A 24506-nucleotide genomic window follows, 5' to 3' on the forward strand; every position below is an offset into this window, starting at 1 on the left:
TCTCAAAAGACAATTGTGTCAATAAAGCAAGCTGACAAAGCAAATGAATTAAAAAAGAATGATCTGAAATTTAGTCACCAGCAAATCCATGAGTATGCTTCCAGTCCAACTAAAATCAACTCATAGAAAAACAACTCAAAGGATAAATGCATAAACAAATAGCAAGTCTCAACAGAACCCAAACAGATCAAATTTGAGGCACCGCCAGGTGTTTTACCTGGCATTACCAAAATATCAAATGATATAATAAATAGACCCAAATAAACCCATATTTTCTTTTCAAGGGTGTAAGATCAATTCAAGATGAGCTCTAGTTGAGCCACTCATCACTCCCAGTTTTTTTGTATTTATCATCCCCACAATCAAAAAGATACTTCTACATTTTCTCTACATAGGCAGTTTTACTTATTTAATTGTATACAAAGGATTTGGCAACAGAGATTAATGGCTTTGACTTCACAGGGAGATGTCAGCATTTCTTTCAACTGCTGACGCCTGGCAACATAAATGCCTACAATTCAGAATTGGATGAAAAGCTATTATGTTGTTAGGATTGTGAAAAGTTTTGGAGAAATCTCTGATCACAGAAATTGAGGTAAGTTAAGCAGCTGCAGTAGAGAAACAATGAAAAATATTGCATGGTTCAAACTGATATATCTATTTCTGAACAATTAACAGAAGAAACTAAAATACTTGATATTGTAAAATGTTGAAATGAGGTCAAATTAATTTTTAAAATCTACATTTCCATTCTCCAATAAAATGAATAAAGCTGTAACTGCAAGGTGCGAAGTGCACAGGTTATTTCAAGTGGATAGAATTATTCTGGTTATGCACTACTATGAAGAATCCTCTACCTCTCCTTCTGAGATGGAGGGTGATCTTTTTTCTGGTGCCTGTGCCAGTCCATTCCTCCCTGGAGTCTGCAACCCCTCATGGCTGCTGCTTTAAAGGGCCATTCAAAGCCTGTGTGGAGCAGATGGCAGTTGACTGGGCTCCTCACTCTCCATGGGTCTGCACCAGTGGCAGCACCGCCATTTCACTCCATATTTTAAATATGAACTAGATTATCTTATAGAAGATTTTTGAGAGTCCAGATGGATAATGCAACTCAAATTGCTCTCAGCAGTGATTGGGAAGATTGAGATGATTCACTTCACAACAGGATTGGCCAAATTAGTGGCACTTTAATTTCTGCCAACAAAGTCAGAGATATGAAATGTTCAATTCTATTTAACTACACACAAAATAGAGCATTGCATCAAATAAAGCATCCCATTCTCACGTGCAGCAATACCTGGACAACACTGAGCCATTGGTTGAAAGTTGCATTATTAGGCCAGTAAAGTGAGATAATGACCATATCCAACAAGACAATCTTACCTATTCTTGACATTTATTGGCATTACCAGTAGCATTCCTTCCCTCTTCTCCCACCCAATGGTAATAACCTGGAAGATACCTTTGACCAGGCCTGATCATCACAAGCAGTCAGAAGCCAGGTTCCATTCAGAGAGTGATCTACCTTCTGTCACCCAAACTCAATACAAGGCATAACTCAGGAGAGTTATGTACATTGCATATACGAACAATCCCGATATGAATCGGGCAGAGTACACCCCCCCCACCCCACCCGATACTTAGACTACATTTCTAAAATTAATCCCAGCATGCAGATCGCTCGTCAGGAGCTCCAGACCAGTTCTGAAACAGGTTAAAATCTGGCCAGAGGGAGCCATTCATACACTTCAAGACCCCTTTGAGCGCACTGACTGGCACGTGTTCAAGGAAGCAACAACAACAGATGGCAACTGCATCAATCTGGAGTACAAGGCATCAGTGACCAGCTACATTAGCAAGTGGACTGATGACATCACTGTGCCCAAGACCATCATGACTCGCTCTAATCAGAAGCCATGGATGACTGACAAGGTGAGTGTGCTGCTCAGGAACTGAGATGCTGCCTTCAGAGCAGATGACAAGGTAGCCCTAGCTATTGTGAAACCTAAGCCAAGACAATCAGGGAAGCAAAAAACATATGCGCCCAGCACATTCATAGCCACTTCCTGTACAAGAAGGAAGTGCTGGTGATGCCTCCCTTCCAGATGCATTGAACAACTTCTACATGCGTTTTGAGGCATCAAAAAAAGACATGTTGACAAAGAAGACCACTCCTCCTCCAAATGGTCAGATGCTGTGTCTTGCAGGGGTTGATGTGAAGACAGAGTTCAGCAAGGTCAACGCACAGAAAGCTGCTGGACCAGATAACATTCCCAGCAGATTTCGCACGGGATGTGTGGCTCAGCCAGCAGATGTTCTCTCCAAGATTTTTAACATCTCATGAAAAAAGCCATAATCCCCACGTGCTTCATAGCCGCCACCATTGTGCCCGTGCTGTAGTAGTTGTCTGTGTCCTGCCTCAATGACACACTCACGTCCATCATCGTGAAGTGCTTCAAGAGACTCGTCATGGGGCTCCATCACTGGACCCTCTGCAGTTTTTATACAGACCCAACTGCTCTACAGACAATGCCATCACCACCACCCTCCATCTTGCCACTCCCCACCTGGAAAATAAGGACATGCATGTTCCAATGCTGTTTATTGACCACTTCAACACAATCATACCTCAGTACCTGATAAGGAAGTTGAGCCTCCTGGGTCTAAACAAATGGATTCTCGACTTCCTGACAGGGAGACCTCAAGCAGTCCAGATTGGTAACAGTACTTCAAGACCATCACACTGAGCATGGTGGCCCACAACTGTGCAGCTAAATACAGCTCAAATTACAACATTAAGTTCACTGACAAAATAACCGTGGTGGGCCTTTATTAGTAAGAATGAGAAGTCAGCAAACAGAGATGAGGTGCAGTCACTAGTCAACAACCTGTATATGTACGTTAATAAAACAAAAAAGATGGTTGTCAACTTCAGGAGGGCCCGGGGAACCAGACACCGCTGACCATTGACAGTTCAGCTGTTGAGGTCGTCAAGAGTATTAAGTTCCTTGGAGTGCACTTGGCAGAGAATCTCACCTGGTTCCTTAACACTAGTTCCATAGCCAAGAAAGCCCAGCAGCACCTCGACTTCCTGTGAAGGCTAAGGAAAATTCATCTCCCTCCCTCCATCCATCCTCACTACATTCGACAGAGAATGTATGGAGAGCATCCTGTGCAACTATATCACTACCTAGTTTGAAAGCTGCACAACCTCTGACTGCAAGACCCAGCAGAGCATAGCAAAGTCAGTGGAAAAATTATTGGGGGTTCTTTTCCTACCATAAAGGACATCTACAACACTCGATGCAGGTGAAAGTCAAGAAACATTATGATGGACTCCACATACCCCTCATGTAAACTGTTCTCCCTTCTGCCATACTGTAGCACTCGGGCCCTTACATCCAGATTGGGCAACAATTCCCCCCCTCCCCCAAGCCATCATGCTCCAGAATTCCCAGAACATATGTGGAGAGTGTACCGTGGATTTTTACTGTATATTTCTTAATATTTTAATATTATGTGTTTAACTTCTAACATATTTATGTAAATACACAGTGGTCCTGAAGAAATGCTATCTCATCCTTATTGTGTGAGAATGGTATGAACAATAAATAAGGATAACTTGACTTGAATACACTGCAATTATCTAGATTAATGAAGCCCCAACAGCTCTTCAAAATCTCAATAACAGGCCAGGGGGAAAAAAAATCAACTTGTTTAACCAGTACCCAATCAAATGTACAAAACATTCATTCCATCACCAATTCCGCACAGTGGCAGCATTGTACGTGGTCAACAAAGTGCACTACAGAGATTTGATCAGTGCAGTACAACAGTTCTGCCCAAATCAACAAATTATATACAGTGTATCAGCAAGATCAGGGAGGAAGAAACCTAGCCACCTGCAGGTTCCCTACAAGTTGCACACCAGCCAACTGCAAAACATATAACAGGTCCCGGGTATTAATCCTGGAACAACATGGCCAACAAAGCCATGGAAACACTTTTACTACAACAAGAAAGTGGTTTTAGAGGGTAATTAGTGGTGGAACATTATTATGGGTATACCCTGTTTTACGAAACTTGAGCATTCCTATGAAACCATTCGCAAGCTGAAATGGCTTAAAGTAAAGATCCATTTGGTACTGTTGGAAGCTATTTTCGTAAAAGTGAAAATCCATTCAATTCCCTTTGTAACAGCAGATTTTCGTAAAGTGAGTATTTGTAAAACTGGGTATGCCTGTATTAATTATGTAAATGCATCAAAATTAGGTAGATCCCAAAAATGAGTCGAAAGTTGGCTATAGAAGATATGTTCTAGCATCATGTTGATCCTAGTGAAAAAAGGCAGAGAAGAAACAAAATGCAGGAATTACATCAAGGATACCCTGACATCAGAAGTTTGGAAGAATGAGGTGGGGTGGGGGGGAAAACAGAAGTTTCTAAAACATCAAAATATTTTTAACAAGAGTATACTAGATTTCCTAGATAAAGGAAGGATAATTTCTATGGTGGAAGAATCCAGAACCCAGCAATATAGTCCAAGGAAAGGGCCAACTGATGTTAGATTGAGATTAAGAGACATAACGACACCCTGAGTGGTGCATTTGTGAAATTCTCCAACACTGACAGTAGTTTAAAAAAAATTGATACATTCAAGAATGACTTGAATATAGTTTGCATGGTTAAGTCACCAAGGAATACCAGAAGAAAGCAGGAGCTGGATACATAGAAGATCCTAACTTCTATGTTAATGTGTCAAATTTATTGATCTCTTTTTTTTTGTTTCGTTTGTTCTAAAGAATGAGCACAATCTCCAGAAAGAGCACAGTCAAGCACAATGGGCTTACACACTAAAGGATGTTTGGGGGATGTCTTTTGGATCAGAAGCTCTAGATCACAAATTCTTTACATTGTCCAAGTCAATATATTCTTAGAACAATTGTATGACAAAAAGACAACCAAGATTCTTTAATTCATATTCGCCCTTCTCAACAGATCCAGAATAGTAAATAATGGAATCAATATAATTACTACAATTCCTCTCAAACTACAAAAAAACTCCCAAACAAACTACAAATTATTGACAAAATGTCATTTTCTGAAAGTAAACTTTCCTCAAGATGTAGCTTCAAACATTGACCACTCACTCAGTAAATAATGATACTGCTAGTTTTGAATTTATCCATCTTCAAATGAAGCTTCTGAACTCTGGTTCTACTATTCTGGTAAAGTTTTTTAAAAAATCATGCCATGGTTGATGTTAACTATTCCCTTGAGAGACCTAAAACCAGTAATCATATAAAATCTTAGCCAATATTCGATTTTGTTTACATTTCATCATCTCCCTGCTTCTCTCTTCTGTAACGTGTTAATATTAATAGCTTTTTTGTACTGCAACAATTCTTAACAAACCTTACGATCTTGGTATTAATATCATCTTTATCAATCAACATTATATTCATGCTCAATTTCTCTGCCACATCAAGATCATCTTGTAAATGCATTAATCTACACTATTAAAGGCCATTATAGGCAAGTATTCCAGAGTTAATCTTTGACTTGTGCCTCTTCATAGAGCCCTTCCTGAAAACAGCACATCTTTCACTTTGTGCCTTTCCAACTAAACTGAGGCTAAAACAATGTATATTAGTCCAATTATGTTCTGAACTGGCTTAATTTTTTTTTTATAATTAGCCATTCAGCTTGTAAACAGGTCATTTTGGCTGAGTCCATGCCACTCAATTTACACCTCATTAACCTACTACCCACAATATGTTTTTGAATGGTGGGAGAAAACTGGAGCCCCAGGAGAAAACTGGGGAGAACTTACAAACACCTTACAGATAGCGCGGGATTCAAACCTTGGTCCAGTCCCAATCGCTGGCACTGTAAAGGCATTGGATGCGAACCACTATGCCAACCATGCTGCCATGAAGTTGCAATTCTGCCACTTCTTTGCTTTTCTTTATTTTTATTGAGTTTAACATAAGCATATATTAAAAAAAATGACAATTACAAAGTAATTCATTTGTATACAAGTAAACATACACAAAAAAATGAAAGTATATAAAACTTCATCAAGTTACTTGTAATACCTAAAACTATTGATAGAAATGATGAATGCAACCATGTCAAACCCATTTATTGATATATTTGATAAAATTATTAAGAACAAAAGCAAAAAAACTAAAAACACAATCAAATCAAACCCCACCCTCAAATCAAGATAACCTTAATGCTTAATAATTAAAAAAAAGCAATAATGTGGAATCACTGGTGACTCCAAGAGAACAGGCAAAGAATCACCAGAACATACAGTAATTATTAATTCTTCCAATTATAAAATAATTATAAGAATGGGCCCCACAATTTCATAAATTAAAACTTTTCATCTTTATTATATCTAATTTTCTCCAAACTTAAAAGGATATTACATCATTTAGCTACTGCATTTGAGGGGGGAATGAATCACCTTTCCATTTCAATAAAATTGCTCATCTAGCTAGCAATGTGGTAAAGGTAAAACTTTTTCCCGAGATGCCAATAAAAGTTTTTCTGGATCACAAGAAAATAAAAAGAACAATTAATGGACAGGGTTCCAAATTAGTTTTGACAATTGTTTGAAAAATCTTTCCAGAATCTCACTAAATTTGGGCATTCCCAAAACATGAATCAGTGAAGCTTCAAAAATTTTTTACATTTCTCACATAGTGGATCAATATCTGCACAAAAATGGAATAATTTATTTGGAAATGAATTCTAGGCTCCACCTGTAATTGTAATAAGCAGTGTCTTACACAAAATCCAACCAATCTTTATCTGAAAATGCTGTTCAAGTTCATTCCAAATCTCTTTTGATCCCAGCCATGGGGAATAAATTTAAATCAAATAAATTATTATAAACACATGATGTTATTAATCCAACATGAAAATAAAACTAAATATTTAAATTAGATCAAGAATCTATTTGGACTAGCCAGTGAAAAACCATCAATTCCAAAGAATTTCCTAAACTGAGCACAAATTTTCAATCCATTTCTCATTAACAGATTTTTTGATAATTTGGAAAAAGAAAATAGTAGAAAGGATCCTAAAATTGCCAACATAGAAACCTTTTTTGTGAACTACAATTCATTTCTACCCAGGAGGGGTGAATCTCTGATTTGTCCAGATGTAGTAATAAAAGTAAATTATGTGCATTAATCAAAGGCGAGAAATCAGACTGCTCAAACTACAGGGGAATCACGTTGCTCTCCATTGCAGGCAAAATCTTCGCTAGGATTCTACTAAATAGAATAATACCTAGTGTCGCCGAGAATATTCTCCCAGAATCACAGTGCGGCTTTCGCGCAAACAGAGGAACTACTGACATGGTCTTTGCCCTCAGACAGCTCCAAGAAAAGTGCAGAGAACAAAACAAAGGACTCTACATCACCTTTGTTGACCTCACCAAAGCCTTCGACACCGTGAGCAGGAAAGGGCTTTGGCAAATACTAGAGCGCATCGGATGTCCCCCAAAGTTCCTCAACATGTTTATCCAACTGCACGAAAACCAACAAGGTCGGGTCAGATACAGCAATGAGCTCTCTGAACCCTTCTCCATTAACAATGGCGTGAAGCAAGGCTGTGTTCTCGCACCAACCCTCTTTTCAATCTTCTTCAGCATGATGCTGAACCAAGCCATGAAAGACCCCAACAATGAAGACGCTGTTTACATCCGGTACCGCACAGATGGCAGTCTCTTCAATCTGAGGCGCCTGCAAGCTCACACCAAGACACAAGAGAAACTTGTCCGTGAACTACTCTTTGCAGACGATGCCGCTTTAGTTGCCCATTCAGAGCCAGCTCTTCAGCGCTTGACGTCCTGCTTTGCGGAAACTGCCAAAATGTTTAGCCTGGAAGTCAGCCTGAAGAAAACTGAGGTCCTCCATCAGCCAGCTCCCCACCATGACTACCAGCCCCCCCACATCTCCATCGGGCACACAAAACTCAAAACGGTCAACCAGTTTACCTATCTCGGCTGCACCATTTCATCGGATGCAAGGATCGACAATGAGATAGACAACAGACTCGCCAAGGCAAATAGCGCCTTTGGAAGACTACACAAAAGAGTCTGGAAAAACAACCAACTGAAAAACCTCACAAAGATAAGCGTATACAGAGCCGTTGTCATACCCACACTCCTGTTCGGCTCCGAATCATGGGTCCTCTACCGGCATCACCTACGGCTCCTAGAACGCTTCCACCAGCGTTGTCTCCGCTCCATCCTCAACATCCATTGGAGCGCTTTCATCCCTAACGTCGAAGTACTCGAGATGGCAGAGGTCGACAGCATCGAGTCCACGCTGCTGAAGATCCAGCTGTCCCGCATCGGACTTGTCAGCCACAAACGAGCCTGCAGCTGACGTGGACATTTACCCCCTCCATAAATCTTCGTCCGCGAAGCCAAGCCAAAGAAGAAAGTATAATCTAATATCTGGCAGTGATAATCTGCCATTCAGTGTGGACTTTTGAAGATGTGCTTTATTTTTACATTCCCCCTCCCCCCCACCTGCCAAATATACTTAGAAAAAGTCAAATCCAGCAAGCTGAAAAAGGATTTGAGGATAGAAATTGTTAACGCTTGAAAAAGATACTAAAATTCATATAAAATATTCATCTTCATCGAATTAGTATATCCCATCATTGTAAATAGATAAGGGAGACTAACCCAATAATGATTGTTTAATCCAGTGCTTCTCAACCTTTTTCTTTCCCCTCACATACCAGGTACTCTGTGATTAGTAAGGGATTGCTTAAGATGGTATGTGGGTGGAAAGTAAAAGTTTGAAAATCACTGTTTTTATCGTATCTAATTGACTCGTTATGTGCACAGTTTCATAACTCCTAAGGAAACGGGCCAATGACAATTTTTCTCAGCAAATTATTTCAGTAACAATTGGGTCTAGAGCAGTGGTTCTCAACCTTCTTTCCCCCCCCCTAACTCACATACCACCTTAAGTAATCGCTTACTAATCACAGGGATTACTGAAGGTGATACGTGAGTGGAAATAAAAAGGTTGAGAACCACTAGTTTAATCTTATCGAATAATATCCAGATGTTTTCTTTCAACAAGTTTTTATAATTTTTCATAATTGTAATTCCTAAATATTGGAAATGTTCTTTCACTATTTTAAATGTAAAATTGGAATAGCCTAAAAAAGCACATTTTGAGGGTAGAAGTTCTCTTAATTTATAACCCGAGAACTGACTGAATTTAAAATGATTAATATGTTTGATATATAAATTTCAGAATTTGAAATAAAAAAACAGCAAATCATCCACATAAAGTGATACTTTATGTTCAATTCCTCCTCTAATTATGCCCGTAAATTCTCTACACTGTCGAAGAGCAATAGCTAATGGTTCCAGTTATGTGCAAAAGGCAAAGGATTTAGACAGCCCTGCCATGTTCCCCTATTGAGATTAAGCATAGCCAATTGTTGTATTTTAGAGTGAACTGATGCTTTAGGGCAAGAATACAATTTAATCCATTTAAATCCATCTGGACCAAAATTAAATTTACCCAATGCAGCAGATATTCCTATTCCACACCATCAAATTTTTTTTCAGCATCTAGCGAAAGGACACATTCAATCAATGTGGTTGAGGGCAAATATAGACTATTCGGTAATCAATGTATATTATAAGAAGATTTTTTTATAAAACCAGTTAGGTCTGAATATATAATGTTAACATTTTTTATATTCTGAGCTAAAACCTTTGACTTATCCTCCCCCCACCTTCAGCCAACTCTCCTAAGGAGAGCCATAAAAAAAGAAAAAAAGAATATTTAAAAAAAAGTCTTTGTCCTCATATCCGGGAATGAGTCAGCAAAAAATCATTGCTTCACAATCAGTTTCAAACAACCAAAATTGATAGTCTCCATAAAACACCTTCAACACTGCAGGGTAACGAAAAGTAGACTTGTAACCTTTACACCACAAAACTTCTTTAACTGGTTTAAATCGACGTCGACGTTGAATGACATCTTGACTCAGATCAGGATAAAAAAAGAATTTACTATTCTGAATCAATAATGGGGTTTGTCGTTGTCTCGCATTTTATACTGCAAGTCGAAGTATTGCTTTTCTATCCAAGTAACTCAGACATCGAATTATTACCGGTCTCGGGGGTTGATCAGCTGAGGGTATTCTTCTTAAAGTTCTATGGGCTCTTTCCAGTGCCAATCCCCCAGAGAAAAATTCTTGCCCTAATATTTGCGGAATCCAGTCTTTAAAGAAACAAAGAGGACCTTGTCCTTCTATACCTTCTGGCAAACCAACAATTTTCACATTGTTCTTTCTGCTTTGATTTTCCAAATAATCTATTTTTCTTTCTAGCTCCTTCTCACGATCTCCTAATTCTATGACTGATTTTTTGTGTTAGAAGTCACTTGTTGTTTACAGTCCAAAAAAGCTCTCTGAAATTTTTTTAATTCTTTATAAGATGCATCCACACGTGTCTTAACCATTTTTAATTCTGAACTTATACCAGCGTTCATTTGAACCATCTCATTCATTAGAGATGTCAACATAGGTTGAATAACTGCATTTAATTGCATACATTGTGAATCCGCAAATCTTAGCTCTCCTCTCTCTGACATGATGGCAGAACAAGGTAACTGCAGCTCCTGCTGTAATTCAACAAAAGGCATTTTAAAAGATTTACTGCGGGTCTGGACTCCCAGCGATGGCATCCCGACTTCTTCAGGGAGTCGCTGCTGGTCTCCCCCCGCATCCATTCTCATCCATTCGCGAAGAAAAACGATTTCTTCAGATTGTAATGCTGCCTGATGCACTTCCTTTTCAGCCTCCACAGCACTTCGAAAATGTATTTTCTTTTGGACTTGAGATTTAGTCTTTTTACTTAATACTTTAAACTAAAGTTTAAAAAGTTTAAACTTGGAAACAAAGGGTTAAAAAACAGGTATTTAAAAGTCTGGCCAGAGAGGTCGAGATTACACGTCCAGACTCTATGCCATCTTGCCATGCCCCCTCCAGTTTCTCTTCTTTAAATGAATCAGCCAATAGCAGAGTTAAGTGAGGTACAAGCTGTTTGGAGAAGGATTTATAAAATTCTGCAGGAAATCCATCTTATTCTGGAGATTAACCTGACGGTAATGAGGAAATAGCCACAGCTATATCCTCCTATGAAATAGATTTCTCTAAACTTAAACGTTTCGCTTGAGAAAAAAAAACAGGTAAATTCAACCAATCTAAGAATTCCGACATTGAAACATAGCTTCCTCCCTCATTTCAAAATTCTGTTTTTCACTTTCAGGATGGTCAACTTCTTCTGGTTTCAAAATGCCCCTGGGTCAGTAATAGGTTTCTCTAAAATGTCTCAACACATGACATAATTTGTCTTTTGAAGATCCTTTCAAAGTTATTTTACATCTATATGCTAAAAGCATCTGTCTACTTTGACACACTTCAAAAGAATGAATCTAGAGCAATAAACTCCAATCTGCTTTAATCAGCTAGCAGAATAGCTGTGTGTGTAAACAGATATTTCTGAGCAAACATTTATTGTTTTGAGTTCTCAGTGGAGAACTCACAAGACTTATGACTGTTTGCACTTTTAAATTAGCAGTCTTTTTAAGCAAAAAAGGTTCCAGCAGAATAATAGCTTAACAGACATTTTGACTTTCAAAATGGTTTCTGTGTCTGTGTGACCCAGAATCCAAACCTACTTTAACTTTACTAAAAATATATATGTAGAATTTTATATACCTAAAGATTAATAACACAATCCCATCACACACATCTTCTAAAAATCAGAAATATCATGTCTTAAAGATACTACAATAATTCAAAAATATAAGTATGATGGAAAAAGAACTGAAGCAATTTCATTTCAATAAAATGAATTCCTCCTCTAAAACCAATGTGACTAAGGAGACCAATTATAACATTTGAACCTTGGCTAGATCAGCTGACTCAAAGAGATTAAATGGAGAACACAAATGATATGATTAATTTATCATATGTCAAGGAACTGGCTAAAGCAATTTTGCATTTTAGCCAAAGTTTTTTTTTATTTTTTTTTAAAAAAGTTACTAGCTTAATCATAGAATATAGTTCATCAAACAAAACATTAAGCTATCTGATCTCCTGTATTTGTTTTCCTAGAAATATTTTTAATACAAGTCAAGTTACCTATTGACTGTAGCAAACTGAGGTTTACGAATTGAAACATCCTTGGGTACAGCCACAACATGTGCATGTACTTTCAAATCTGAAAGCACTTCTCTTCCCAAACCAGTCTTTGTTGCTTGCACTCTTGTAAAACTACTTGTCCTCTGGCCCCCTTTTTCTGATTGGTTAGTGCATTCTGGTTGTCTCAAGGTTTCTTTTGGTTTTCCTGAGGAATAATACATAAAAATTAAAAAAATAATAATGTATCTTAATCAGCCAAACAGATACATTAAAGAATCACCATGTTACAAAGAATGTTATGATCAATTGCCAAACATAAATGAGCTCACAGAGTCAATGTAGTGTCCTCAATAAAGATCAGTAATTATGAACAAAAAGCAAGACTCCTTTTCTCCCTTCCTCCAATTACTCATCCTTTATCAAGTAATAACTTATTGATATTTAAGTATAATATACAACTGTCTCTACAGTTCTATTAAAAAGGGTTCAGGTGAAAGCAGCTTGTGAAGGAGTACAAAATTAACAGATGCAGTCTGGTAAGTTTTCTAATTTGAATCTTTTATCTCCAACTAACTAGCACCAGGCATTTTTTTTTTTTTAAAATGCATTCCGAGACCCACCAACGCCGAGACCCACCAACGCCGAGACCCACCAACGCCGAGACCCACCAACGCCGAGACCCACCAACGCCGAGACCCACCAACGCCGAGACCCACCAACGCCGAGACCCACCAACGCCGAGACCCACCAACGCCGAGACCCACCAACGCCGAGACCCACCAACGCCGAGACCCACCAACGCCGAGACCCACCAACGCCGAGACCCACCAACGCCGAGACCCACCAACGCCGAGACCCACCAACGCCGAGACCCACCAACGCCGAGACCCACCAACGCCGAGACCCACCAACGCCGAGACCCACCAACGCCGAGACCCACCAACGCCGAGACCCACCAACGCCGAGACCCACCAACGCCGAGACCCACCAACGCCGAGACCCACCAACGCCGAGACCCACCAACGCCGAGACCCACCAACGCCGAGACCCACCAACGCCGAGACCCACCAACGCCGAGACCCACCAACGCCGAGACCCACCAACGCCGAGACCCACCAACGCCGAGACCCACCAACGCCGAGACCCACCAACGCCGAGACCCACCAACGCCGAGACCCACCAACGCCGAGACCCACCAACGCCGAGACCCACCAACGCCGAGACCCACCAACGCCGAGACCCACCAACGCCGAGACCCACCAACGCCGAGACCCACCAACGCCGAGACCCACCAACGCCGAGACCCACCAACGCCGAGACCCACCAACGCCGAGACCCACCAACGCCGAGACCCACCAACGCCGAGACCCACCAACGCCGAGACCCACCAACGCCGAGACCCACCAACGCCGAGACCCACCAACGCCGAGACCCACCAACGCCGAGACCCACCAACGCCGAGACCCACCAACGCCGAGACCCACCAACGCCGAGACCCACCAACGCCGAGACCCACCAACGCCGAGACCCACCAACGCCGAGACCCACCAACGCCGAGACCCACCAACGCCGAGACCCACCAACGCCGAGACCCACCAACGCCGAGACCCACCAACGCCGAGACCCACCAACGCCGAGACCCACCAACGCCGAGACCCACCAACGCCGAGACCCACCAACGCCGAGACCCACCAGCGCCGAGACCCACCAGCGCCGAGACCCACCAGCGCCGAGACCCACCAGCGCCGAGACCCACCAGCGCCGAGACCCACCAGCGCCGAGACCCACCAGCGCCGAGACCCACCAGCGCCGAGACCCACCAGCGCCGAGACCCACCAGCGCCGAGACCCACCAGCGCCGAGACCCACCAGCGCCGAGACCCACCAGCGCCGAGACCCACCAGCGCCGAGACCCACCAGCGCCGAGACCCACCAGCGCCGAGACCCACCAGCGCCGAGACCCACCAGCGCCGAGACCCACCAGCGCCGAGACCCACCAGCGCCGAGACCCACCAGCGCCGAGACCCACCAGCGCCGAGACCCACCAGCGCCGAGACCCACCAGCGCCGAGACCCACCAGCGCCGAGACCCACCAGCGCCGAGACCCACCAGCGCCGAGACCCACCAGCGCCGAGACCCACCAGCGCCGAGACCCACCAGCGCCGAGACCCACCAGCGCCGAGACCCACCAGCGCCGAGACCCACCAGCGCCGAGACCCACCAGCGCCGAGACCCACCAGCGCCGAGACCCACCAGCGCCGAGACCCACCAGCGCCGAGACCCACCAGCGCCGAGACCCACCAGCGCCGAGACCCACCAGCGCCGAGACCCACCAGCGCCGAGACCCACCAGCGCCGAGACCCACCAGCGCCGAGACCCACCAGCGCCGAGACCCACCAGCGCCGAGACCCACCAGCGCCGAGACCCACCAGCGCCGAGACCCACCAGCGCCGAGACCCACCAGCGCCGAGACCCACCAGCGCCGAGACCCACCAGCGCCGAGACCCACCAGCGCCGAGACCCACCAGCGCCGAGACCCACCAGCGCCGAGACCCACCAGCGCCGAGACCCACCAGCGCCGAGACCCACCAGCGCCGAGACCCACCAGCGCCGAGACCCACCAGCGCCGAGACCCACCAGCGCCGAGACCCACCAGCGCCGAGACCCACCAGCGCCGAGACCCACCAGCGCCGAGACCCACCAGCGCCGAGACCCACCAGCGCCGAGACCCACCAGCGCCGAGACCCACCAGCGCCGAGACCCACCAGCGCCGAGACCCACCAGCGCCGAGACCCACCAGCGCCGAGACCCACCAGCGCCGAGACCCACCAGCGCCGAGACCCACCAGCGCCGAGACCCACCAGCGCCGAGACCCACCAGCGCCGAGACCCACCAGCGCCGAGACCCACCAGCGCCGAGACCCACCAGCGCCGAGACCCACCAGCGCCGAGACCCACCAGCGCCGAGACCCACCAGCGCCGAGACCCACCAGCGCCGAGACCCACCAGCGCCGAGACCCACCAGCGCCGAGACCCACCAGCGCCGAGACCCACCAGCGCCGAGACCCACCAGCGCCGAGACCCACCAGCGCCGAGACCCACCAGCGCCGAGACCCACCAGCGCCGAGACCCACCAGCGCCGAGACCCACCAGCGCCGAGACCCACCAGCGCCGAGACCCACCAGCGCCGAGACCCACCAGCGCCGAGACCCACCAGCGCCGAGACCCACCAGCGCCGAGACCCACCAGCGCCGAGACCCACCAGCGCCGAGACCCACCAGCGCCGAGACCCACCAGCGCCGAGACCCACCAGTGCCGAGACCCACCAGTGCCGAGACCCACCAGTGCCGAGACCCACCAGTGCCGAGACCCACCAGTGCCGAGACCCACCAGTGCCGAGACCCACCAGTGCCGAGACCCACCAGTGCCGAGACCCACCAGTGCCGAGACCCACCAGTGCCGAGACCCACCAGTGCCGAGACCCACCAGTGCCGAGACCCACCAGTGCCGAGACCCACCAGTGCCGAGACCCACCAGTGCCGAGACCCACCAGTGCCGAGACCCACCAGTGCCGAGACCCACCAGTGCCGAGACCCACCAGTGCCGAGACCCACCAGTGCCGAGACCCACCAGTGCCGAGACCCACCAGTGCCGAGACCCACCAGTGCCGAGACCCACCAGTGCCGAGACCCACCAGTGCCGAGACCCACCAGTGCCGAGACCCACCAGTGCCGAGACCCACCAGTGCCGAGACCCACCAGTGCCGAGACCCACCAGTGCCGAGACCCACCAGTGCCGAGACCCACCAGTGCCGAGACCCACCAGTGCCGAGACCCACCAGTGCCGAGACCCACCAGTGCCGAGACCCACCAGTGCCGAGACCCACCAGTGCCGAGACCCACCAGTGCCGAGACCCACCAGTGCCGAGACCCACCAGTGCCGAGACCCACCAGTGCCGAGACCCACCAGTGCCGAGACCCACCAGTGCCGAGACCCACCAGTGCCGAGACCCACCAGTGCCGAGACCCACCAGTGCCGAGACCCACCAGTGCCGAGACCCACCAGTGCCGAGACCCACCAGTGCCGAGACCCACCAGTGCCGAGACCCACCAGTGCCGAGACCCACCAGTGCCGAGACCCACCAGTGCCGAGACCCACCAGTGCCGAGACCCACCAGTGCCGAGACCCACCAGTGCCGAGACCCACCAGTGCCGAGACCCACCAGTGCCGAGACCCACCAGTGCCGAGACCCACCAGTGCCGAGACCCACCAGTGCCGAGACCCACCAGTGCCGAGACCCACCAGTGCCGAGACCCACCAGTGCCGAGACCCACCAGTGCCGAGACCCACCAGTGCCGAGACCCACCAGTGCCGAGACCCACCAGTGCCGAGACCCACCAGTGCCGAGACCCACCAGTGCCGAGACCCACCAGTGCCGAGACCCACCAGTGCCGAGACCCACCAGTGCCGAGACCCACCAGTGCCGAGACCCACCAGTGCCGAGACCCACCAGTGCCGAGACCCACCAGTGCCGAGACCCACCAGTGCCGAGACCCACCAGTGCCGAGACCCACCAGTGCCGAGACCCACCAGTGCCGAGACCCACCAGTGCCGAGACCCACCAGTGCCGAGACCCACCAGTGCCGAGACCCACCAGTGCCGAGACCCACCAGTGCCTAGACCCACCAGTGCCGAGACCCACCAGTGCCGAGACCCACCAGTGCCGAGACCCACCAGTGCCGAGACCCACCAGTGCCGAGACCCACCAGTGCCGAGACCCACCAGTGCCGAGACCCACCAGTGCCGAGACCCACCAGTGCCGAGACCCACCAGTGCCGAGACCCACCAGTGCCGAGACCCACCAGTGCCGAGACCCACCAGTGCCGAGACCCACCAGTGCCGAGACCCACCAGTGCCGAGACCCACCAGTGCCGAGACCCACCAGTGCCGAGACCCACCAGTGCCGAGACCCACCAGTGCCGAGACCCACCAGTGCCGAGACCCACCAGTGCCGAGACCCACCAGTGCCGAGACCCACCAGTGCCGAGACCCACCAGTGCCGAGACCCACCAGTGCCGAGACCCACCAGTGCCGAGACCCACCAGTGCCGAGACCCACCAGTGCCGAGACCCACCAGTGCCGAGACCCACCAGTGCCGAGACCCACCAGTGCCGAGACCCACCAGTGCCGAGACCCACCAGTGCCGAGACCCACCAGTGCCAAAACCCACCAGTGCCAAAACCCACCAGTGCCAAAACCCACCAGTGCCAAAACCCACAAGTACCAAAACCCACAAGTACCAAAACCCACAAGTACCAAAACCCACAAGTACAAGTACTAAAACCTATAAGTACTAAAAACTATAAAAATTTACCAACAATGAATGCATTAGCAGTTGATTATGGATATCAGAAATTCCTAACATATGGAAGGAAGATTAAAGCAAAAACTGATGAACAACCCCAACAGCAAATCTACGAGGCAAACCACATCATGAGATGATCAAAGAAAAAGTAGGTTCCATTTTTACGCACGACAATCAAAGTCCTCAAGATTGGATCATGTATCAGTGGAATGTCAAAACAAGCAGACATGCAGCAACAGGGAGGGATACATTTAAAATCTGGCAACACAAAAATCATATATTTTCAAAACCCACAGCAGGTAATATTTGGCCTAAAACATTTAAAGATAAATGCATCCATGAAAAAATATATATTTGATGATCTTTGTTAATAAAAAGATTTTTTCACAATAGAAAGACAACTCTCGTCATTTGGTCACTGCATTCTTATCATGTTTATGTTAAGATTCAAAATGGAAAAAAAAACAACTTCAAAAGGGTGGCAGGGTTAGAACGATTAGCACCAGCGCCAGGTATCAGGACTGGAGTTCGAATCCCGTGTTGTCTATAAGGAGTTTGTATGTTCTCCTCGTGTCTGCATGGGTTTCCCCCAACCATCTGAAATTTTCAGGGTTGTAGGTTAATTGGATGGCATCGGCTTGTGAACCATGCTGTATGTCTAAATTTAAAATAGAGCTATTGTTCCATAACACATTTATTAAAAAAAATTAAAATAACCAAAGTGGACTTACCTACTTGTATATCTGGTAAAACACGCTTTAATCGTAATTGAGAATTTACCAATGTTTGTCCATTATGTCTTTTTTTAGGACTTCTCTGACGAGCTACCAGTTTTGCAATGTGTGCAGTCTCATTGCTTAAAGTCGCATAGCAAACAACCTGTGGATAAAATGAGAAAAAGTTTTATTGGAGATTCCTCTGATGATTTATTGGACATTTCTTTAAGAGCAAAAGACGGCGGGTTATCCAAATTTATAGTAAAAATTGTTCTTGCTCTCAATAGAGTAAATTTTGCATTCCTTTCCCCCCCCTCCCCCCGCCCAAAGTCCTTTAAGGAACCTTCCCCACACCCAACCCTACAACTGTTAGAGAAGCTAAATTACTATAATTTGTTGTTATGTAGCTATTTACCCAAAGCGAGTATTGTTCCCAAAACAATTGTAGGTTTAAACACAGCTGTCGCCAATGCTTTCATTTATTTAATACAGCACCTATCAGTGATAAACTTCAGATATATTGACTGATGAAACATTTAACCAAGTTGCAAGGGTATTTAATTTTGGTTACTTTTTTCTTATTTTTACTTTATACAATTTCCTTGTTCTTTAAGATTCTTTGTGGGGTTTCATTCCACAGTAAAGGAGTCTTTCAGTATTTCACTTGAGAGGCATTTTTAAAAATAACACAAAAATCTCCTAATCAAAATATGTGAAGGCTCTTGTAAAAGAGATAGCTTATATCCAAACCTGCGTGATCGGCACTTGTGTCTGCACTCTGTTAAAGTGCTGAACAATCAGAAACAATGACACCGAGCCAACTCCTGAATTTGAAATTGCTGTTACAAACCAAATTTACTGCAGAACTTTCATCATTAACTTAGCATCAACTTGAATACATTTTATTGCTAGCTTTGAAAAGAGAATCCCTGGAGAAGCTGGTGATCCTGTAATGGGTTTCAGAGGCCAACATCAGAACATGTTTCAAGAGGGTAAACGTCATAAAGAGTCAGGCCCTGATGGGTGGACCTGGCAGGATACAAAAAAATCTGTGCCAACCAACTTGCTGAATGTTCAGACCTTTTCAATCACACTACTAGACTTGGAGGTTCCCACCTGCTTCAAAAGGGCATCATGCAGGTGCCCAATAGCAGGGTGAGCTCTATCAATGACTATTGGCCAGTAGCACCAGAGGTTGGTCATGTCCACAATCAACTCATACCACTAGAATTTGCAATGTAGTATAACAGATATAATTTCAGTGGCTCTCCATTCAGCCCTGGATCACCTGGACAACAGCAATACCAACATCAGGCTGCTTTTCATCAATTATAGGTCAGCTTTCAACATCATCATCCCCTCAATAATGGTTAGGAAGGTTCAAAACCTGGGCTTCTGCACTTCTCTGCAACTGGATTCTTGACTCCCTCATTGGAAGACCACAGACAGTGCAGATTGGTATTAGTACTGGCCTCAGGTTGAGATTCTAATTTGAAGGCCGATTTTGAGGAAATGAAAAAGGATCTTGAATGCGTAGATTGGGATAAATTGTTTATGGTCAAGGATGTGCAAGGTAAGTAGAGAAGCTTCAAAAATGAAATTTTGAGAGGACAGAGTTTGTATGTTCCTGTCAGGATTAAAGGCATGGTTAGAAGACACAAGGAATCTTGGTTTTCAAGAGATATTGGGGATCTAGTTCAGAAGAAGAGACTTGTATAATAGTAGCTATAGGCAATGTGGGGTAAATGAAGTACCTGAGTATTAAAAAAATGCAACAAAAAATAACCAAAAAATAATCAGGAAGCTGAAAAAAAAACATGAGGTTGCTTTGGCAAGAGTGTCTTTCTTTTTAAAATATCTTTATTGAGTTTAATAAAAAATATATCAATCCTCAAGAGGATATACTATAGACTCCTAAGGGTTTCTACAGGTATATTAAGAGCAAAAGGATAGTAAGGGACAAAATTGGTCCCTTTGACAATCAGGGTGCTCAACTTTGTATGGAGGCAAAAAGAGATGGAAGATTTCACTCAGGAAACAGGCAGAGAGATGTGGAAAGTAAGGAAAACAAGCAGTGATGTCATGGAACCTATACAGATGAAAGAAGAGGAAGTGCTTGCTGTCTTAAAGCAAATAAGGGTGGATAGATCCCCAGGGCCTGATAAATTATTTCCTTGAGGGAGACAAGTGTAGAAATTACAGAGGCTCTGGCAAAAATGCAGGAGGATTGAAAGGTAGCTCACATTGTTCAGTTGTTTAAAAAAGGCTCCAAAAGTAACCCTGGAAAGAATATGCCAGTGAGCCCAATGTCAGTAGTAGGTAAATTATTGGAAGGTGTTCTTCAAGATCAGATATACAATTATTTGGATAATCAAGGACGAGTTATGGATAAGCAACATTGCTTGGTGTGTGGTAGGTCGTGTTTAACCAATCTTACAGAGTTTTTGAGGAGATTAACAGGAAAGTTGACAAAGAAAAGGCTGTGGATGTTGTCTACATGAACTTTAGTAAGGCCTTTGACAAGATCCCACATGAGAGGTTAGTCAAGCAGGTTCAGGGGGGTCATTATTCATGGAGAGATAGTGAAATGGATTTGACAATGGCTGGATGGGAGAAGCCAAAGAGTAGTGGTGGATGAATGCTTCTCAGACTGGATGCCTGTGACTAGTGGTATGCCTCAGGGATTGGGGCTAGGATCATTGTTGTTTGTAATTTATAATCAATGATCTGGATGATAATGTGGTAAACTGGATCAGTAAGTTTGCAGATGACACTAAAATTGGAGGCATTGTGGACAGTGAAGAAGGTTTTCAAAGCTTGCAGAGGAATCTGGAAGTTTGAAAAATAGGATGAAAAAAAATGGCAGATGGAACTTATTGCAGACATGTGTGAGGTGATGCATTTTAGAAAGATGCTACAGTATATTTTGCAAGCTGAACCTGTATTTGTTCCCAAAACTTTTTTAAAATTCAAATATCTCTTATTTGGAAAAATAAATGGCCCAATTTTAATAAAAATTTTCTTCAAAACCCGAAGAGGGGTTTGGCATTTCCTAATTTTAGATTTATTATTGGACAGCCTAATATTAGATATATTACATTTTGGATTCATTATTAGGATAGACAGGATGCTGCGAGTTGGATTAATCTTGAAATTGAATCTACTAAGAATTATTCTCTTATTTTAATAGAGCACTATCTTTTTCTGCTTCTAAATTAACTGATAATATTGTTGTTAAACATACATTGAGAATTTGGTTTCAATTCAGACACCATTTTGGATACCATTAATTTCTGCTTTTGTCAGTCCCCTTTTAGCTAATTTTTTTTAACTTTTGGTACAAGATTTTGGTTTTTATAAATGGTCGGAATAAGGTATCTATTCAATATCCGATCTATTCAAGATCTTTCAGTGACCAAAATTTGGCCTCTTTTGAACACTTATCCTCTACATTAAAAAACATTGTCTAAATTATTTAAGATATTGACAGATTTGTATCTTTTTGAATTTCTTGGTATTGAGTCTCCCTCAAGCTTTGGAATTAGATATGATAGAGAAGATTTACAATTTTAAACCAAATCATAAAAAGTTAATATCAGCTCTTTATGAGGCATTATTATTGTCTGGTGATAATTCCCTGGACCTTACTAGGAAATTAAGGGAGCAAGATTTTCAACAATTATTTTCTGATACTACATATGAATCTATTTTTAAATTGGTAAAGTCATTTTCTCTATGTTTCTGACATTATTACAATGTAAAGTAGTACATCACGCTTATTTCTCCAAAGTTCAATTGACTAAATTTTATTTTACTATTTCTTCAAAATCTGACAGATGCAATACGAAAAAGGTGGTACATTGTTTAATATGTTTTGGTCATGTTCTTTTCTTTCCATGTATTTGTTGACTTTAGTTCTTGATATTAATTTGATTCCTTGTGGCAGCATACATCCTCATGGCAAACTGGCCCGCTTGTATCGCCACGTGGAAGGGCAGCCATGGGGAAATGATGTCGTCATAGGTTTCTCTCTGACTCCAGCATCCCTTCCAGCGTGCACCCTGGGCAACAATTATGACATCGCAATGCACCAGGTGACTGAGCTCATGCTGCCCTTAAAGGGACAGGCTGAATTTGAATAAAAACAGTCGTTAATGACCTTCAGTGTGGCAGAAGTGATTTCTTTCAGCTCCTGCAAGCGCCACAGTGGTGAGCCCGACACGCCCAGACAGCTATCTGGATCCAGCAAATGAATAATGCAGCTGAGGTGAACGCAGTAGCCCCTCAAACATCCCCTCTTCTGGCCCCTTCGCCCACAAACGTAGTTTGGGCAGGCGGAGGCACAATTCCACCTCTGCAACATCTCAGCCAACACCACGAAATTTTACCACGTCATGGGCTCGCTGGACCAGGAAATAGCAGCGAGGGTAGACGCCATCATTCAGCGGCCACCAGCAGTGGGCAAGTATACCACACTCAAAAAATCTACTCCTGGGAAAGTTTGGCATCACTCCCCAGCAGCATGCTTCCAGGCTGTTACACCTGGATGGGTTGGGGGATCACAGCCCCTCAGCCCTCATGGATGAAATGCTGGCCCTGGGGGAGGATCATGAGCCGTGTTTCCTCTTCCGCAAGATATTCCTTGAACAGATGCCAGAAGATATCGGGCTCCATCTGTCCAAAGAGAACTTTTCCTATCCCCACAAGGCCACACTCTGGGCAGATGCCCTCTGGCGCACAAAACAGGAGAACGAGGCAGCCCTCAACCAAGTCTCCAAGCCGGAGCCCCACCGTCTGCAGGATACCCCCCAAGCACAAGCCCGAAGAAACCCAGACAACACGGTGCTTTTATCACATCGCTGGGGAATGAAAGCCCGCAAGTGCCACCAGTTCTGCGACATCCAGGGAAACAGTTAGGCCAACTGCTGTTGATGGCTGCGACGGTTGGCCTCGTGAACAGCCTCCTTTACATCACTGACAAATCCACGGGCCACCGGTTCCTGGTGGATACTGGGGCTGAGCTGAGTGCCCTCCGGATGCCGTTCGGGTTGAAGAACGTGGCCAGACATTCCAGCGCCTCGTGGGCTCAGTGGGTAGGGATTTTCTACCTAGATGACATCATTGTAGCCAGCTGCAGCCACGAAGAGCACAAGGCATATCTTTGTACCCTGTTCACCCAGCAGGCAGAATTCAGCCTCACAGTCAACAAGCCCAAATGTCAGTTTGGGAAACAGACATTGCAGTTCCTCGGACACACCATCTCAGCATCTGGGACAGCTCTGGCACTGGAGAAAGTGGCAGCCTTCCAGCATTTTCCCAAACCCTCCTCCCTCAAGGGCCTGCAGGAATTTGTGGGAATAGTAAATTTTTTTTTAAACCAGAGATTCAACCCCAATGCCCCCGCATCATGTGTCCTCTTTACGCGCTGATCGCAACGAGAGAGAAGACCCTGGCCTGGTTGGAGGAGGCGGTCGAGGCCTTTACTGCAACGAAACAGGGCCTCGCAGTGGCGACTTTGTTGGTGCACCCACTTCTGTAAGCGCACATGGCGCTCTTGGTCGATGCTTCTGCCACGACGGTTGGGGGAATACTGGAAAAGTGGCTGGACAAGTAGTAGGGCCAGTGGGCTTTTTTCAGTAAGCAGTCGCGGCTGCCAGAGCTTAAATGCAGTACGTTCGACTGGGAACTCCTGGCACTGTACCTGACCATCCGCCACTTCTGATACTTCTTGGAGGGCAGAACTTTCACCGTTTTTACCAATCACAAGCCCCTCACTCAACCACTGGCTATGGCCAAGGATCAGTGGTCAGCCAGGCAGTAGCGCCACTTGTCCTACTTGTCCAAATTCATGACAAACATCGGCACCAGGCAGGCAAGGACAGTGTGGTCGTGGATGCGCTCTCCCACCCGGCCATCAGCATGCTAGCTCCCGGCCTTGACTATGTGCAGCTAGCACAGGCCCAGCAGCACGACGCCGAAACTCAAGCTCTCCGCACCGCCATCTCAGGTCTCCTGCTCGAGGATATCCAGCTTCCTGACTCCGCCCAGCCGCTACTCTGCGACATCTCCACTGGCTCACTGCACCCGGTAGTCCCACAGGAGTGGAGGGCAAGGGTAGTTAGCTCTATCCACGATCTCGCCCAACCCTCAGTAAAAACTACCGTGTGTATGGTGGTGCAGCAATTCATCTGGCATGGACTCAAGAAGGAGGTGGCTCGGCAAT

General features: G+C 45.4%; 1 protein-coding gene across 3 annotated transcripts in view; it reads right to left on the reverse strand.

Annotated features, from left to right (window-relative positions):
- LOC138758053 (tudor domain-containing protein 7-like) overlaps positions 1–24506 on the reverse strand; it is a 113198-nt gene that overhangs the window by 74195 nt on the left and 14497 nt on the right. For all 3 annotated transcript variants that reach the window (XM_069926423.1, XM_069926412.1, XM_069926404.1), the window contains exons 3-4: positions 18299–18446; positions 12205–12409 (exon numbers count right to left, since the gene is read on the reverse strand). In XM_069926423.1, the coding sequence (XP_069782524.1) occupies positions 12205–12409; positions 18299–18446 (353 nt within the window). The remainder of the gene's footprint in view (positions 1–12204; positions 12410–18298; positions 18447–24506) is intronic.

Source organism: Narcine bancroftii, chromosome 1 (assembly GCF_036971445.1).
Source record: "Narcine bancroftii isolate sNarBan1 chromosome 1, sNarBan1.hap1, whole genome shotgun sequence".
In the NCBI taxonomy this organism is placed as follows: Eukaryota; Metazoa; Chordata; class Chondrichthyes; order Torpediniformes; family Narcinidae; genus Narcine; species Narcine bancroftii.